The sequence below is a fragment of the Caretta caretta genome, chromosome 3, assembly GCF_965140235.1.
Source record: "Caretta caretta isolate rCarCar2 chromosome 3, rCarCar1.hap1, whole genome shotgun sequence".
NCBI lineage: Eukaryota > Metazoa > Chordata > Testudines > Cheloniidae > Caretta > Caretta caretta.
Window position 1 is genome coordinate 186,728,781 of NC_134208.1, and position 16,429 is coordinate 186,745,209.

General features: G+C 40.7%; 1 protein-coding gene across 9 annotated transcripts in view; it reads right to left on the minus strand.

Annotated features, from left to right (window-relative positions):
* The window catches only part of CCDC88A (coiled-coil domain containing 88A), a 366,404-nt gene that overhangs the window by 128,623 nt on the left and 221,352 nt on the right, over positions 1 to 16,429 (minus strand). For all 9 annotated transcript variants that reach the window (XM_075127191.1, XM_048842828.2, XM_075127192.1 and 6 more), the window contains exons 11-12: positions 9,357 to 9,503; positions 6,092 to 6,236 (exon numbers count right to left, since the gene is read on the minus strand). In XM_075127191.1, the coding sequence (XP_074983292.1) occupies positions 6,092 to 6,236; positions 9,357 to 9,503 (292 nt within the window). The remainder of the gene's footprint in view (positions 1 to 6,091; positions 6,237 to 9,356; positions 9,504 to 16,429) is intronic.

The following is a 16,429-nucleotide window of genomic DNA, read 5'->3' on the forward strand; positions in this document are numbered from 1 at the left end:
CATCACCCAGAAGCTGGAGTATTCAGACCTCAGACTGCAGCAGTTCCGAGTCTTGATCCAGGCTGTCCCCTCTGCCCTGCTCTGCAGAGATGAGGTATGGGTCAGTGGAAGGGTGACACCCTGACATCAGCACCCCCTACCCCCCTGGCTCTACACAGCCAGTAGAAGGGTCCCGGGAGCAGCTGCAGGACGGAGTAACATGGCAGCAAAGCAGCAGGGGGAGGGGCACCTGAACACACACTGCTGGATGTGAGCGCTCTGCTAATCAGCTGCGCGGCACTTGAATCTCTCCTGGGCGGCCGTCCAACCGCACAGCTTACAGGGAAGGGAACATAGGCCTCCATTCTCAATTTTTCTTCTGGATTAAGTAGTAGTGGAAATAGAAACCCTTCCCCTTGTGATAGAACATGTTCCATGGCACCTAACTGTAGAAGATGATTTATTTCTTGTTGTAGGCAGTACTTATGAGAAGGGTCCCTGAAGAGAGGCGGAGAGGAAGACTGGGCAGGTGGGGTGGAATGAGTGCGATGGAGCAACCCTACCTTATTATCTCTAGTACCCATTGGTCCGTGGTAATGGGTGCCCAGGTGTAATAAAAAGGGCATAGGCGGTGACCAAAAATGTGGGTAATTTCTGTAGTTGGCACTGTTTGACAGGGGAGATCTTTCAGACCCTTGACGAATGTTTCAAAATTGTGGCTTGGCTGGCATTGTTTGAGATGTTGCAGACTGCTACTGCTGAGTTCGGCGTCTCTGCATTCTTGTGGGTGTATAAACGCCTAGAGTGAGGAGAGTCGCCAGTGAGTCCTTCATGGAGTGACGAACTTCATCCATTCTGGCAGAATACAGTTTTTCTCTATTGAATGGTAGGTCCTCTATCTTCCCTTGGAGGTCTTTTGGGATCCCGGATGACATGATGCTCTGCGCTTGACTACTGCCCTGGCTGTCATTCATGTGGCCATGTCTGCCACATCAATGGATGCATGCAGCACTGTTCTGGCAACAAATTGTCCCTTGCTAATAATGGCCTTGAATTGTTCTAGTTTTTCCTCAGGGATGTCATTGAGGAATTCGTTCATTTTGTTATAATTATATTTCAGCAGGAGGGCAGCATAGTTGGTAGTGAGGAACTGTAAGGTTGCAGAACAATAGACCTTACGGCTGAATAGGTCTAGTCTCTTCTAGTCTTTATCTAGAGCAGACAACCTATTCTGTAGCTGTTTCCCTTGTTCATTTGCCACTTCCACCAGTAGGGAGTTGGGCTGGGGGTGCAAAAAAAGGAAGTCCATCCCCTTTGTTGGTATGAAGTATTTTCAGTCAATTCTCTTACACATTGGGGAATAGTTGCTGGTGTTTGTGAGACTGTGTCTGCCGGTTCCATCAACGCATCGTTGGTAGGGTAGAGCTATCTTCGACGTGGAGGCCGCGTGTAAAATTTCAAGGAGTCTGTGTTGGTTTTCCGTCACCTCCTTGAAAGGGATATTCTGGCTTTGTGCTACTTGGCGGAATAACTCCTGAAATTGTTTGAAATCGTCTACTGCAGTGGGGGGCAGTAGCATTGCTGCCTCATCCAGTGATGAAGGTGAATTGTGGGCAGGCAAAATGTGCTGTTCCGTGTCTTCGTCTCTTTCCTCTCCCATTTCCTCAGGGGCCTCCGAGACCTCCTGTAAGGAGGCCATTATGGGGCGTATATGTCTCTGAGGAGTGGGAGGTCTGAGACAGTGTGCCCTGTAGGTCGCCCATGGGTCCTATTTTGGCCATTGCATTGTGAAAGGTATGGGTAGGCACATCCATGGGTTTTCCTTTCATGGTTGCATATCTCAGGCATGTGGTCCCTGGATCTGATGGGTCCCAGCAATGGTCCTGTGCCAGTGGGCGAGGAATGGCATGATGAGAAGATGCCCTCCTCCTTGTCACTGTCCTCCTCGCCTGAAAAAGGTGGGGCAATGGGAAAATTTGGTTGCTCCTGTGCTGTCTGCACCAGAGAGCTGTCCATGCTGAATAATGGAGAGCCTCGAGTGGAGGACATCGTCATGTCGGTATGTTGTGTAAACCAACAAGGTGCCAAGGATTTTGGTGCAGCGTTCATGGGTCCTGACGATTTTGATGTTGCCATGGTCAGTGCCGTTTGTGTGTGCAGTGGTTTAACTGGTGCTGATGGTGCCATTTTAGATCTCTTGGTCAGTGCCGATACTGTTGGTGGTATTGGCTTAGTTATTGGAGATGCCTGCGATGCCGTCACTTTCACCAGCGTTTTCAGTGCCCTAGAGGAGGAGAGTGGCTTGTGTTTGCCTCTTCTCTCCTTACCCTTGACAGCAGAGGCCCCAGAGTGGGTGGGGCCAGAGGTTCCCAGTACCTCAAAGGTGCTCACTCTCAGCATGGGTGGCACTGAGGATAGCAACTGTGCAGGAGACAGTTTTCATTTTAACGGTTCTCTCTTTGTGGGGACAACATTGCTTTTTTCCTCGTTTTCTTTCCCAGGGAGTCTTTCCCACCTCCAGTGATGACATGCCTCGAGAGTCCCCAGTCGAGGGGTCCTGTTATTCGGGGTCAGAGGCTGGCTGGAGAGACTTTTCCATGAGGAAAGGTTTCAGGTGGAGATCTCTATCACACCTGGCTCTAGCCTTGACGTTGCTGCAGTAAGTGCAGTTTTGTGGTATGAGTGACACATAGTGAATCCCAAAATGGGCATAGAATCCCTACAAGAGTTGCATGTCTTAAAGCCTGGAGAACCAGGCCTGTTGTTAAGGTTCCTCGCTGAGGTAACTTTTATCAGAGAAAAGAAACTAAAGGGTGTGTGGAGTTTTGTTGAAACTATAATTAACTACTAACTGAAACTTAACTATTTCTAAATAATACTATTTCTAATTCCTTTTCTAGGTTTGTTGTCAACACCATTACAGAGCTTTGTCTCTCTGTCCCTGAGGATGGTTGAGAAGGAACTGAGGGGGTTTGGTCACATGCGCTAGAAGGGGTGCCAACAGTACTGCAAGGCGACCACTGCACAAGCGCAAACCAGATGGACACTACTATTGAAAATCTCCGATCAACAGTGCCAGGTCGCACTGACACGTGAAGTAGGGCACCCACGGAGACATCACTCAAAGAAGAATGAATTTGCTTATATATGGCATGTATAAATACAGATTTACAGATCCTAGCATGCAAATTTATCATCTTATATGACAGTGATAAATCATGTATGAAAATCATGTATCAAATCTGTGAAATGGGCTAAAATGCAATAAAAATAAGGTATTCAAAAGTTTAACAAATAGACGGGGGGGGGCATCATTTGGCCTAAGGTCAGCCCTATCACCAGCCCATGATTAGGGTTCGAGCTGTAGGCTTCCTGGCCAACAGTTGGGATTGGAGTCTGTAGTGGTCTATGGTTAGATTTTAAAAGGGTAGGACTCCCCAATTCAGGGTTAGGGTTACAAACTATATGGCCCTCCAGTCTAAGGGGCTGGTTCAATAGGGATCCTCGGCCTAGGGTTACAAAAAGTAGAGCTCATTGGCCTACAGTTAGGATTAGAGTCAGCAGGTCTCCCCTGCCTACGGTTAGGTTTGGGTTAGGGTCTGGGTCAGCAGGGCTCTCTGGTCTAGGGTTTTAGTTGCAAAGAGTAGGTCTCCTGGGGCTTGGGTTACAATTTAAGTCAGTAGAGCTTCCTGGGCTAAGGTTAGGGTTCCAAAGGGTACAGCTTGTTTATACAAAGTTCCAAGGACTGGGACAAGACGCCCATGTAGCTCTGAACCAAAGTCTGGAGACAGATATGCTTTACCCCTGAGAATATTTTGGTTTTGCTCCCCAAATGGTTGTCGGGCTTGCAGTTTGAGGTCAGTACTATAGTCAGAAGGAAAAGTATCTCAGGGATAACTTCTGGTTGGTTGGTAATCAGGAAAATCCTCTTTGGAATCCAGCAGATTGGTCACCAACCCTCTGTTGTTCCTAAAAGGCTGTTACTAAAGGTCAGAAGTACGTCCCTTGATATAGTGCTCACAGTGCCTGATAGTTAGCAATTTTCACCCATAGTGTGGGAAAGAAATGTCCCCACATAGCTATATATTTAATTTGTGTCTGTTCTCAGTTATGAATCCATGACTTGCAAGTTATCTGAAGCAACCAAACCCCTCTCAAACCGCTCTCAAGTGTCAGACCAAACTTTTTCACTGGATCTGGTGACGGTTCAGACAAAGGGTGAAAGCTCATAATTCTTTCCAACCTTGAAGTAGAATATGTACTGGGACTAGAATGTGGGCAATATGGCACTGGGAAAATCAAATATGTCCAGTGCTCAGGTAATATGGTCCCAAGAATCACTGTATATAAATTCTTTTGATAGCTCTGCTCTGTTGAAACCAGGTAGCTCCTCTCAATATGCTTTCTCCACTCCTTGTCCAGGTAATTGCATACAAACAGGAAAACCCTGCATATCTAGGGATTTGGTACCAGCAGATGATATTGAAGCAAGATTCAGGTAAAGCTCTTTTTGGCTTGTTCTCAGATCTGAAGCATCAACACCAGTGCCTACAACATTAGGTGTCTTGGGAGTGGGAGTAGAAAGACTGGCCTTTTGAGTCTTGGCTGGTTTCAAAGTCAGTACACTGAAACCAGATTCAACAGTCTTAGCCAATGTTAGTATCAAGAAGTACTGAGACACTGACTGAGACCCAGAAGATACACAAGGTCTCTCTATATAAAGCCCAGGAAAAGATTTTTCAAAATGTTTAGGTGCTGAGGGTGTCTCAGCACTCAGGAAACAATCTGGGACTTCACTTCCTCTGCCAATTAGCAGGCAGTGCCAATGATGTTGAAGGTAGCTTAGGAAAACCAGAGTGGGAGGATTTTGGAGCTGATGAAGGCTGTGCTGTGCCCCTGCTTGGAATCCCAGCCTGGAAATTTGGGCGTTTCTGATGATTTTGCCTGCAGAGATTCCCACAATAGGACGTTCTAGAGCAGGAGTCAGTGACCTTTGGCATGCAGCCCATCAGGGTAGTGCTGCTTCCTCCAGCTCCCACTGGCCGGTAACTGCGGCCACTGGGAACTGCGTGGGACTGTGCCTGCAGACGGTCAACGTAAACAAAATGTCTCGTGGCCCACCAGCGGATTACCGTGATGGGCAGCATGCTGAAAGTCGCTGACCCCGTTCTAGAGCTTCAGATGATGATCCCTGCAGGCTGTGGGTGAGACAGATCAGCAGACCTCACACCTGTCCAGAACCATCAGCAGGTTTATGCCAACCCTCCAGTTCTGTATGGGACTAGATGATGCCTGTGCTGGACAGGAACCATTTCTTCTTTCTTAAATAAAGAAAAGTTGACTAACTACAATCTAACTAAAATAAAAATAACCCAAACAGGGCAAAAGAAAAAATGACAAGAGAAGCATCTAGGACATTTCACACACACTGAGTTCACTGCACCTTCAGAGATCCACAAAGAATTGAAGGATGGTTTGGGCCCAGGGACGTAGTTTGGGGGGGAGAGCGTTGCCCGCAAAATTCCAGCCTTGGACAGGCGCAGAATTTCCCTCACCATGTGCAGCCCCATTGGCCTAACTGGAGCTGTCCCCCGCCCCCAAATACAGAAGTCAAACTATACCCATGTTTCGGCCACTCCCCTTTACAGCCTCAGAATCCTGCACTAGATGAGGGAGATTCCAGAGGTGCACAGCACAGGGGCTTTAATTTTACAAGTGGGAAAGTGCAGAGGCCATTCCAAGTGGAACTATCATCATTAACAGATGCCTGTTTTAGCCAGTTGATTCCAAAGAAGATGGAAATTTCTATATTATTGGTATATTTTTCTTCAGCATGCCACAAAAATCATTATATAAATAAAGGTCTTTTAGTTATTTTCATGCTGTTTTCTAAATTAAACAAATTGGGTCAAATTGTCAGCTGGTGTAAACCTGTATAGCTCTACTGAAGATGATTTCACCTTATACGTATGACTGTAGAAATAACTATGCATGTAAATAGGTCACTTCAAACATCAGTATTTTCAAAATTATTTCATAGTATTACTCTGATACCCTGTTTAACTATGCTATTCCAAACTTCTATTTAAACTAGTGGCAAGTATTCATTTACCTTCAGAAAGCTCAGTAGTTCTGTTAATCTGTTCAAGTTCCCAGCCAAGATGTAATGATTCATCCATGCTTTGTTTCTGAGCCATTTCTAGAGTCATATTTTCCTCCATGAGTTCCTCGATTTTTTTTCTGTCCATATCACGCTCCTTAAAAATTAACATGAACCCTTTAAAATAGTCTGCCTCAAAATGCACAAAAATATAAAATTCAATAGCCATTTGTAACGTTGCACTCCATATGCTTTATGAAAATATGCTTGGAATGTGAATATTATGTAACTGGAATATGCTTTATGCAAAAGGTCTCTTGTAAGGTATCATTACAAAGCTTATAATATACTGAGTGTGTTCATCACATTTGTATAAATGTATCATTCTTGTATCTGATGCTAAAAATATGAAGTATTACTCTGAAGTTCTATTGTAACTATGCAAAGTGTGGGCCATTAATGGTGGCCTGGAATCTTGATAAGAAGATAAGAATGGACATACTGGGTCAGACCAAAGGTCCATCCAGTCCAGTATCCTGTCTACCGACAGTGGCCAATGCCAGGTGCCCCAGAGGGAGTGAACCTAACAGGTAATGATCAAGTGATTCCCCCCACCCCTCGCCTTCCATCTCCACTCTCTGACAAACAGAGGCTAGGGACATCATTCCTTACCCATCCCAGCTAATAGCCGTTAATAGACTTAACCTCCACGAATTTATCTAGTTCTCTTTTAAACCCTGTTATAGTCCTAGCCTTCACAACCTCCTCAGGCAAGGAGTTCCACACGTTGACTGAGTGTTGTGTGAAGAAGAACTTCCTTTTATTTGTTGTAAACCTGCTGCCCATTAATTTCATTTGGTGGCCCCTAGTTCTTATATTATGGGAACAAGTAAATCACTTTTCCTTATTCACTTTCTTCACACCACTCATGATTTTATATACCTGTGTCATATCCCCCCTTAGTCTCCTCTCTTCCAAGCTGAAAAGTCCTAGTCTCTTTAATCTCTCCTCATATGGGACCTGTTCCAAACCTCTAATCATTTTAGTTGCCCTTCTCTGAACCTTTTCTAATGCCAGTGTATCTTTTTTGAGATGAGGGGACCACAACTGTACGCGGTATTCAAGATGTGGGCGTACCATGGATTTATATAACGGCAATAAGAAATTCTCCGTCTTATTTTCTCTCTCTTTTTTAATGATTCCTAACATTCCGTTTGCTTTTTTGACTGCCACTGCACACTGCGTGGACATCTTCAGAGAACTATCCACGATGACTCCAAGATCTCTTTCCTGATTAGTTGTAGTTAAATTAGCCCCCATCATATTGTATGTATAGTTGGGATTATTTTTTCCAATGTGCATTATTTTACATTTATCCACATTAAATTTCATTTGCCATTTTGTTGCCCAGTCACTTAGTTTTGTGAGATCTTTTTGAAGTTCTTCACAGTCTGCTTTGGTCTTAACTATCTTGAACGGTTTAGTATCGTCTGCAAACTTTGCCCTCACTGTTTACCCCTTTCTCCAGATCATTTGTGAATACAATGAATAGGATTGGTCCTAGGACTGACCCTTGGGGAACACCACTAGTTACCCCACTCCATTCTGAAAATTTACCAAAATTTGGCTCGCTTTAACTAGGACAATTGGTTGTAAATGGCTCTGTTTACTTGTAAGCTTACCAGTGGGTAATGAAGTCTCACAGGACATGTGAACATATCACATGATACTGGAATCCATCTTAAACCTGGCTCTTTTCCGTTTAGAAGGAAGAGTAAGAACCCAGAGAGAGACAAAGGATTCCCGCCTTGTGCCAAAGATATAAAAGGGGGTGGAATAGAATAAAGTGGGCTGCCGGTCATGAGAAATCCCCTAGTTACCATTTGAGCTGGAACTAACAAGAACTGTACCGGGGAAACGATTGGGCCCAGAATAAGGAGTCCAGTCTGTGAAAGAAGCTTATTGGAACACCTCTGAGGGTGAGATTTACCTCTATTCAGTTTCTTAAATGTATTAGGCTTAGACTTGCATGTTTTGTTTTATTTTGCTTGGTACCTTACTTTGTTCTGTCTGTTATTACTTGAACCACTTAAATCCTACTTTTTGTACTTAATAAAATCACTTTTGTTTATTAATTAACCAAGAGTAAGTGATTAATATCTGGGGGAGCAAACAGCTGTGCATATCTCTCTATCAGTGTTATAGAGGGAGGACAATTTATGAGTTTACCTGTATAAGCTTTATGCAGAGTAAAACGGATTTATTTGGGGTTTGGATCCCATTGGGAACTGGGTGTCTGGGTGCTGGAGATAGGTGATTTGCTGAGCAGCTTTTGGTTCAAGTCTGCAGCTTTGGGGGTGTGGACCAGACCTGGGTCTGTGTTGCAGCAGACTAGCATGTCTGGCTCAACAAGGCAGGGTCCTGGAGTCCCAAGCTGGCAGTGGAAAACGGGCTCAGAGGTAATTCCAGCACGTCAGGTGACAGTCCCAAGGGGGTCTCTGTGACCGAACCTGTCACACCATTATTTTACAAAATACTAACAGTTGGATTCTCTGGTCTGCTAAGGCCACTTCTGGACTGATTACAATGGTCTCAAAGTGACTGGAAACAAATCATGGAAAATTTCCCCTGTACAAAGGAACTCTCTTGTCAGCATTAAGCTTGGTGAGGTGGCTCTACTCAGTCCGCCACCCCCAGCTCCAAAGTAAAGGGAAGGAGGGTGTTTATCATTTTGGTAAGGCATGCTAGCATTTTGGTAAGATAAATAAGATTATAAATAAGATAAATCACATATTAAAAAAAGAAAAATAATGTTAATAGTTATACAAACATTATTTGTTCTTTTAAACTTAATATTGCATTGTCTGTATTAGAGCTGGTCAAAACACAGAAAATATTTTTGTGAAAATATTTGTGAAAACTTTGCTGTTTTTTGTCAACTTTCCAAATTTTGACCAATTCAATTTTGGATGAATATTCAACCAGATACCATCTTTATCTCAAAGAAGGTTTTAATTGCTATCACTGGTTCTATATTCCTGTTCAACAGACTCCCCTTAGCAACAGATGTCTCTTTACGCAGAACTGAAGCTATTGAAGAAAATAACATCATGTTTGTGTGTCTGAAAATTGTAAGCTATTCAGGCCCTACTTTTTTCTTCCACTGAGACTTGAAGGCCTTCCATTATTAAAACTTTCAAATGTAAATTCAAAAAACAACAGTTATATTTTTCTTAAAAACACAATTATGAGTGTCATCTTCTATTTAAATACTTACCATCTCCATATCATGTAGTTTAGCTTTTAATTGCAGATTCTCCTTTTCCAGTTCATGTAATTTATCAGAACGGGCTCGGGTCCCTTCTAGTTGATCTTCCAACATTGTCTTTGTTTCCAACAATACCTGATTGTCTTCTTTTAACTCCTTCAAGAGTTAAACAGAAATCAAAGTTTTCTCATTCATACCAAAGCTGAATTCAGCATATCTAGTTTTTAAAATATCAATGTAAGAATACAAAATGAATTTTAATGGTAAAAACAAAAACTTGTTTTATACTATTTTCTACGGCTCCCGATTATCGCACTTAACTCATGCCATTAACTCAAAAAAATTAATCACGATTAAAAAAATTAATTGCAATTAATCACACAGTTAAACAGTAGAATACCAATTGAAATTTATTAAATATTTTGGATGTTTTTCTACATTTTCAAATATATTGATTTCAGTTACAACACAGAATACGAAGTGTACAGTGTGCTCTTTAGATTATTTTTGATTGCAAATATTTGCACTGTAAAAATGATAAACAAAAATATTATTTTTCAATTCACCTCATACAAGTACTTTGTACAATCTCTTTATGGTGAAAGTGTAACTTACAAATGTAGATTTATTTAATTACATAACTGCACTCATAAACAAAACAATGTAAAACTTTAGAGCCCACAAATCCACTCGGTCCTAATTCTTGTTCAGCCAATCACTAAGACAAAAAAGTTTGTTTACATTTAAGGGAGAAAATGTTGCCTGCTTCTTATTTACAATGCCACCTGAAAGTGAGAACAGCCATTCACACAGCATTTTTGTCGCGGGCGTTGCAAGGTATTTACTTGCCAGATTTGCTAAACATTTGTATACCCATTCGTGCTTCGGCCACCATTCCAAAGGACATGCTTCCATGCTGATGATACTTGTTAAAAAAAATGTTAATTAAATTTGTTACAGAACTCCTTGAGGGAGAATTGTATGTCTCCTGCTCTGTTTTACCTGCATTCTGCCATATATTTCATGTTATAGCAGTCTTGGATGATGATCCAGCACATAGAATCATAGAGTATTAGGGTTGGAAGATACCTCAGGAGGTCATCTAGTCCAATCCTCTGCTCAAAGCAGGACCAACACCAACTATGTTTGTTTTAAGAATACTTTCACTTCAGGTTTCACAAAACGCAAAGAAAGTACCATAATGAGATTTCTAAAAATAGCTACAGCACTCGACCCAAGGTTTAAGAATCTGAAATGCCTTCCAAAATCTGAGCTGGACAAGGTGTGGAGCATGCTTTCAGAAGCCTTAAAAAAGCAACACTCCAATGCGGAAACTACAGAACCCAAACCACCAAAAAAGAAAATCAACCTTCTGGTGGCATCTGACTTAGATGATGAAAATGAACATGCATTAGTCCTCTCTGCTTTGGATCGTTATCGAGCAGAACCCATCATCAGTCCTCTGGAATGGTGGTTAAAGCATGAAGGGACATATGAATCTTTAGCGCATTTTGCATGTAAATATCTTGCAACACTGGCTACAACGATGCCATGCGAATGCCTGTTCTCAGTTTCAGGTGACACTGTAAACAAGAAGCAGGCAGCATTATCTCCTGCAAATTGTAATCAAACTTGTTTCTCTGAGTGACTGGCTGAAGTAGGACTGAGTGGACTTGTAGGCTCTAAAGTTGTACATTGTTATATTTTTTAATGCAGTTATTTTTTTGTACATAATTATACATTTGTAAGTTCAACTTTCATGATAGAGAGATTGCACCTTAGTACTTGTATTAGGGGAATTGAAAAATACTATTTATTTTGTTTTTTACACTGCAAATATATATAAAAATAAATATAAGTGAGCACTGTATTCTTTGTATTGTGTGTTGTAATTGAAACCAAAATATTAGAAAATGTAAAAAACATCCAAAAATATTTAAATAAATGGTATTCTATTATTAACAGCACAATTAATCGTTAATTTTTTTAATCGTGAGATTAATCACGATTAATTTTTAATCGCTTGAGAGCCCTATTTTCATAAAAATGCATTTCCAACTGCATGTTACACAACAAAATGTTTGAGTGCTAAAAATTACATCTGAAATATTAAAATCAGACCTCTATTATGATTCAAGCAGACTGAAGTCTATATGAAATTTTAAGTAACTGTACTGTAAACATTTACTATCCAACTATTATTAGCTTAGGAAAAAGAAATGTTCAGTAAAATGATATGGATAAATGCATTGCCAATAATTGTGATTTGGCCTCAATTATCTCTGGATTTTGAAATTTGATCTGGACAGGCACAATCCCAGTCAGTGTCCTGGCTGCAACAAACAGGAGTTGTAGGGTTGTTGTTTTTTAAAACAATGTTGGCTTCCCTTGCACAGAGGAACAATACTAGTTTTGCACTACTTGGAGGACCACTGTTGCCAGTGAGGTGGAGGCTGGATTTTCCTTGTAGGACATGGGAAATTAAGCCACTCTAGCCTAAGCAATTGTTGTTCCTGTTAACTGAGTTGCAGATCGAGGGACGTGATCGTTCCCCTCTATTCAACATTGGTGAGGCCTCATCTGGAGTACTGTGTCCAGTTTTGGGCCCCACACTTCAAGAAGGATGTGGATAAATTGGAGAGAGTCCAGCGAAGGGCAACAAAAATGATTAGGGGTCTGGAACACATGAGTTATGAGGAGAGGCTGAGGGAGCTGGGATTGTTTAGCCTGCAGAAGAGAAGAATGAGGGGGGATTTGATAGCTGCTTTCAACTACCTGAAAGGGGGTTCCAAAGAGGATGGCTCTAGACTGTTCTCAATGGTAGCAGATGACAGAACGAGGAGTAATGGTCTCAAGCTGCAGTGGGGGAGGTTTAGATTGGATATTAGGAAAAACTTTTTCACTAAGAGGGTGGTGAAACACTGGAATACGTTACCTAGGGAGGTGGTAGAATCTCCTTCCTTAGAGGTTTTTAAGGTCAGGCTTGACAAAGCCCTGGCTGGGATGATTTAACTGGGAATTGGTCCTGCTTCGAGCAGGGGGTTGGACTAGATGACCTTCTGGGGTCCCTTCCAACCCTTATATTCTATGATTCTATGATTCTATGATATTCAAAATACCACCAATATTTCAAAATATTAGGCAAAAAGTACTTGTTCAACTGCAACCACCTCTTTGTTCAATAAAACACCTCTCCCTCTTCCTTGTGCCACCATTTAATAAATTATTTTAATATCAAATAGATCCCTCAAGTTGAAGGAATTAGAGATCAAAGCATTAAAGAGTACTTACTAATAAAGCATAATTATTTGTATATGCATATACATCCATTTTGCCTAGACCCATAATTACATGTCTAATACTGTTGAAAATGCAATAGCATGCTTAAGGGGTCCCAACAGCTTCAACTGATGCATATGTACTAGCAATTTTCATATCCTTTAATGGTATCTGACGAAAATATTAACGAACGTACAAGAACTAAGTTTGATTCATTCAAGCCAAGCATATCTTTTTCAAATGTCAGCACAAGCCAGCTGCAATCTATGAAACTGATATTGAACGAAGAAATCTTGACTTCATGTTCCTTACTTCACAAATGTTAAAAATTATTTTCGAATATTATTTTAGGTGCACAAATGACTAGGGGTGTGTGTGTGGCGGGGGTGGGGTGGGGTGGTGTGTGCATTTGTTTTAAACCAGCATTTTAGGAACATGAAAATTCCATCTGTTTAGCTACTTGGCCACTTTGTTATTTTCAGTTCTGCCTTCATCAAGTCTTTCATCATATTGTTCTTGAAATCATTTATATACTATAGTGAAATTCATCCCTTTCAGATGGCCCACATATGAGTGTCCTCTTCTTCACAGGCACACCATGGAAAATGCACTATGTGCTCTAGCATCTGACTTTCAAATGCTCACCTACAGATTAATTTTCTTGACCAACTTCAAAATTTTGTTTCATTGTTATCTGCATGACTTAAACTCTATGCTCTCATTTTTACTGGAAATTTTTAGTTTCTACGCTTTTTGTGTAATTTGAACATATTTTGGGGAAAAATAGCTTCTTGTTAATTAAAATATTTTCTGCAATCTAATGTTAAATTTTATTTTGCCCTTAATTTATGTGCTACTGCAACACTTATTTCTATGGTTCTCCAAATCAGTTTCTCTATATTTTTAAATGATTTCATTTTTTTCTAGAGAGACAAGGTGAGTAAGGTAATATCTTTTATTGGACCAACTTCTGTTAGTGAGAGAGACAAGCTTTTGAGCTTACATAGTGCTCTTCTTCAGGTCTGGGAAAGTAAGGGCAGGTCTACATGCCGCTATTTCATATCTGGTGAAGACACTCAAGCTTCTGGGAGAGATCTCACCCATTGGCTTAACAACTCCACCTCCATGAGAGGCAGTAGCTATGTTGGCAGGAGAGGCTCTCTTGCTGACATATTGCTATCTACATAGGGGATTAATGTCGGTATAACTACATCGCTCAGGGGTGTGGATTTTTCACACTACTGAGCTATGTAGTTATACCAAAGTAAGCATGTAGTGTAGAACAAGCCAAATTTAAAGTATCACTGCTAAACACAAGGGTTGAACAGAAAGTTTAACATAAGTAGTTAATACATATTTCAAGGACTATTCAAAGTTAAGTGGCCTGTTGACACCCGTTCAGTCACAGGGAAGAAAGGAATGGAAAGAGGAGGAAAAAAAACAGCTGGAGGGTTTGTTAGTGCATTACATATTGTTGTAATAACCCATAAATCCAATGTCTGTGGTCAGTCCATGATTTTTAGTGTCTAGCAAAGTTATGAATTTAATAACTCCTGGGATCGTCTTTTAATAGTGTGCAGGTTTCCTTTCAGGACGAGGACTGAGAAGTCAGACATAGAGTGATCTCTCTGGGAAAAGTGTTCACCCACAGGTGATAGGGTGTTTTTGTGTTTGATTATTTTCCTGTGCGAGTTCATTCAAGAGCCTAGTGAAAAGAAAAGGAGTACTTGTGGCACCTTAGAGACTAACAAATTTATTTGAGCATAAACTGTGAGCTACAGCTTTTGTGAGCTACAGCTCACTTCATCGGATGCATTCAGTGGAAAATACAGTGGGGAGATTTATATACACAGAGAACATGAAACAATGGGTGTTACCATACACACTATGAGAGCTATTACCAGCAGGAGAGCGGGGGAGGGGGGGAACCTTTTGTAGTGATAATCAAGGTGGGTCATTTCCAGCAGTTGACAAGAATGTCTGAGGAACAGTGGGGAGTGGAGGGGGGAATAAACATGGGGAAATAGTTTTACTTTGTGCAATGACCCATCCACTCCCAGTCTCTATTCAAGCCTAAGTTAATTGTATCCAGTTTGAAAATTAATTCCAATTCAGCAGTCTCTCATTGGAGTCTGTTTTTGAAGTTTTTTTGTTGAAGAATTTCCACTTTTAGGTCTGTAATTGAGTGACCAAAGAGATTGAAGTGTTCTCCAACTGGTTTTTGAATGTTATAATTCTTGACATCTGATTTGTGTCCATTTATTCTTTTACGTAGAGCCTAGTGATTGTCTGGTTTCACCCACATAATTGTTATTGGGACATATTTTGTCCAATCAAGCCTAGTTTCCAACACCACAATTTTAGTTCACTGATTTCAGGTTCCACACTTGAACACTTGAGCTTGTTCAGGAATGGTAGGTTTGATGACAGATTGTTGATTGCTCCATTTGTTGTACCCAGGTAAGGTTTCGTCAGAGTTGGGAGTTGGTCAGACTATTGCATGGTTTAAGGTGGGATAGTAGAACAACTTCATCACAGAAGGCCATGTTGACATGGATGCAAAAATCCCCCAAGAAAACGAGTCTTAAGAACTTCACCACCATTGATGACAATGTCTCAGTTCCAGAAATCAAAAAAGGTCCCACATAACTGTCTCCCAACAGACATCTTGTAACTTGTCTCTTACCACAGTTCTCAAGTACCTTCTCTACTTTGCCAGTGATGCTGGCTTTGAAGCTCCGTTCATCTCATTTTTCCCTTTCTAGGAACACAGGAATTGCCATACTTCATCAGAACAGTTTTGTCCTGTTTTTGACAGTAGCTAGCCAGATGCTTCAGAAGAAAGAGCAACAATTCCCCATAGAAGTCTTTTATGCAATAATCTGCTTATTGGGAAGTTTTTTTCTACTCTCATCAATTAGTAGCTATCTTATGCTTTTAAATATGGTTTTATATTCTTCAAAAATGTTTTATCCTATCTAATGTAACTGTGAATGTTCCAGTCTATATGAATGTCTCATCCTTTTCTGAATCCTTCTAAGGTCTTGGCTTCAATGATATCTGACTATGTGTTCCATAGCTTAATTATAAACTGCATACAAATGTATTTTCTTTCATCAGTTTCAAATTTGCTGCCTTGCAATTTCATTGATTCCCTCAGTGTTCTATGAAAGGAAAGAGCAAAGAATAGTACCAAACTGACTTTCTCTATATCATACATTATTTTACATATTTCTGTCATGTGATCTTTTATTTTATCCCTCTCTAAACTAAGTATTCCTAATTTTTTTCAATTTCTCTTCACATGGAAATATTTTCATGTTTCTAATAATCTCTATCATCTGTCTGTAAAACCTCTTCTATTTTCTGTTATATCATTTTTCAAGTTGAGTGACTAGACTTAACACAGTTTTCAAGGTAAGGATGTCCCATCAGGTTATATAATGTCATTAAAGAAGTTACAGTGTTTTATATCATATGTTATACAGACTAACACTGCTTGTTTTTTGACTGCTGCTTCATAATGAAGACAGGACATTAGTGAAATGTCAAAATGACACTGAAATCTTTTTCCCAAGTTAGTTTTCAACTTAGCAACATAGTTCAAATTATTCCTTCCAATAAACATTACCTTGCATTTATTGAATGTGATCTGCCAATTTGTCTAGTTTTCTTAGGTTCCCCTGAAGTTCCTTACAGACTTTTCTGATTTTGACTACCCTTAATAATTTTGCATTCTGTGCAAATTTTGTGACATCCCCATTCACCTGCTGTTTCCAGACAAAGGTCGTGGCCTTAGTAAA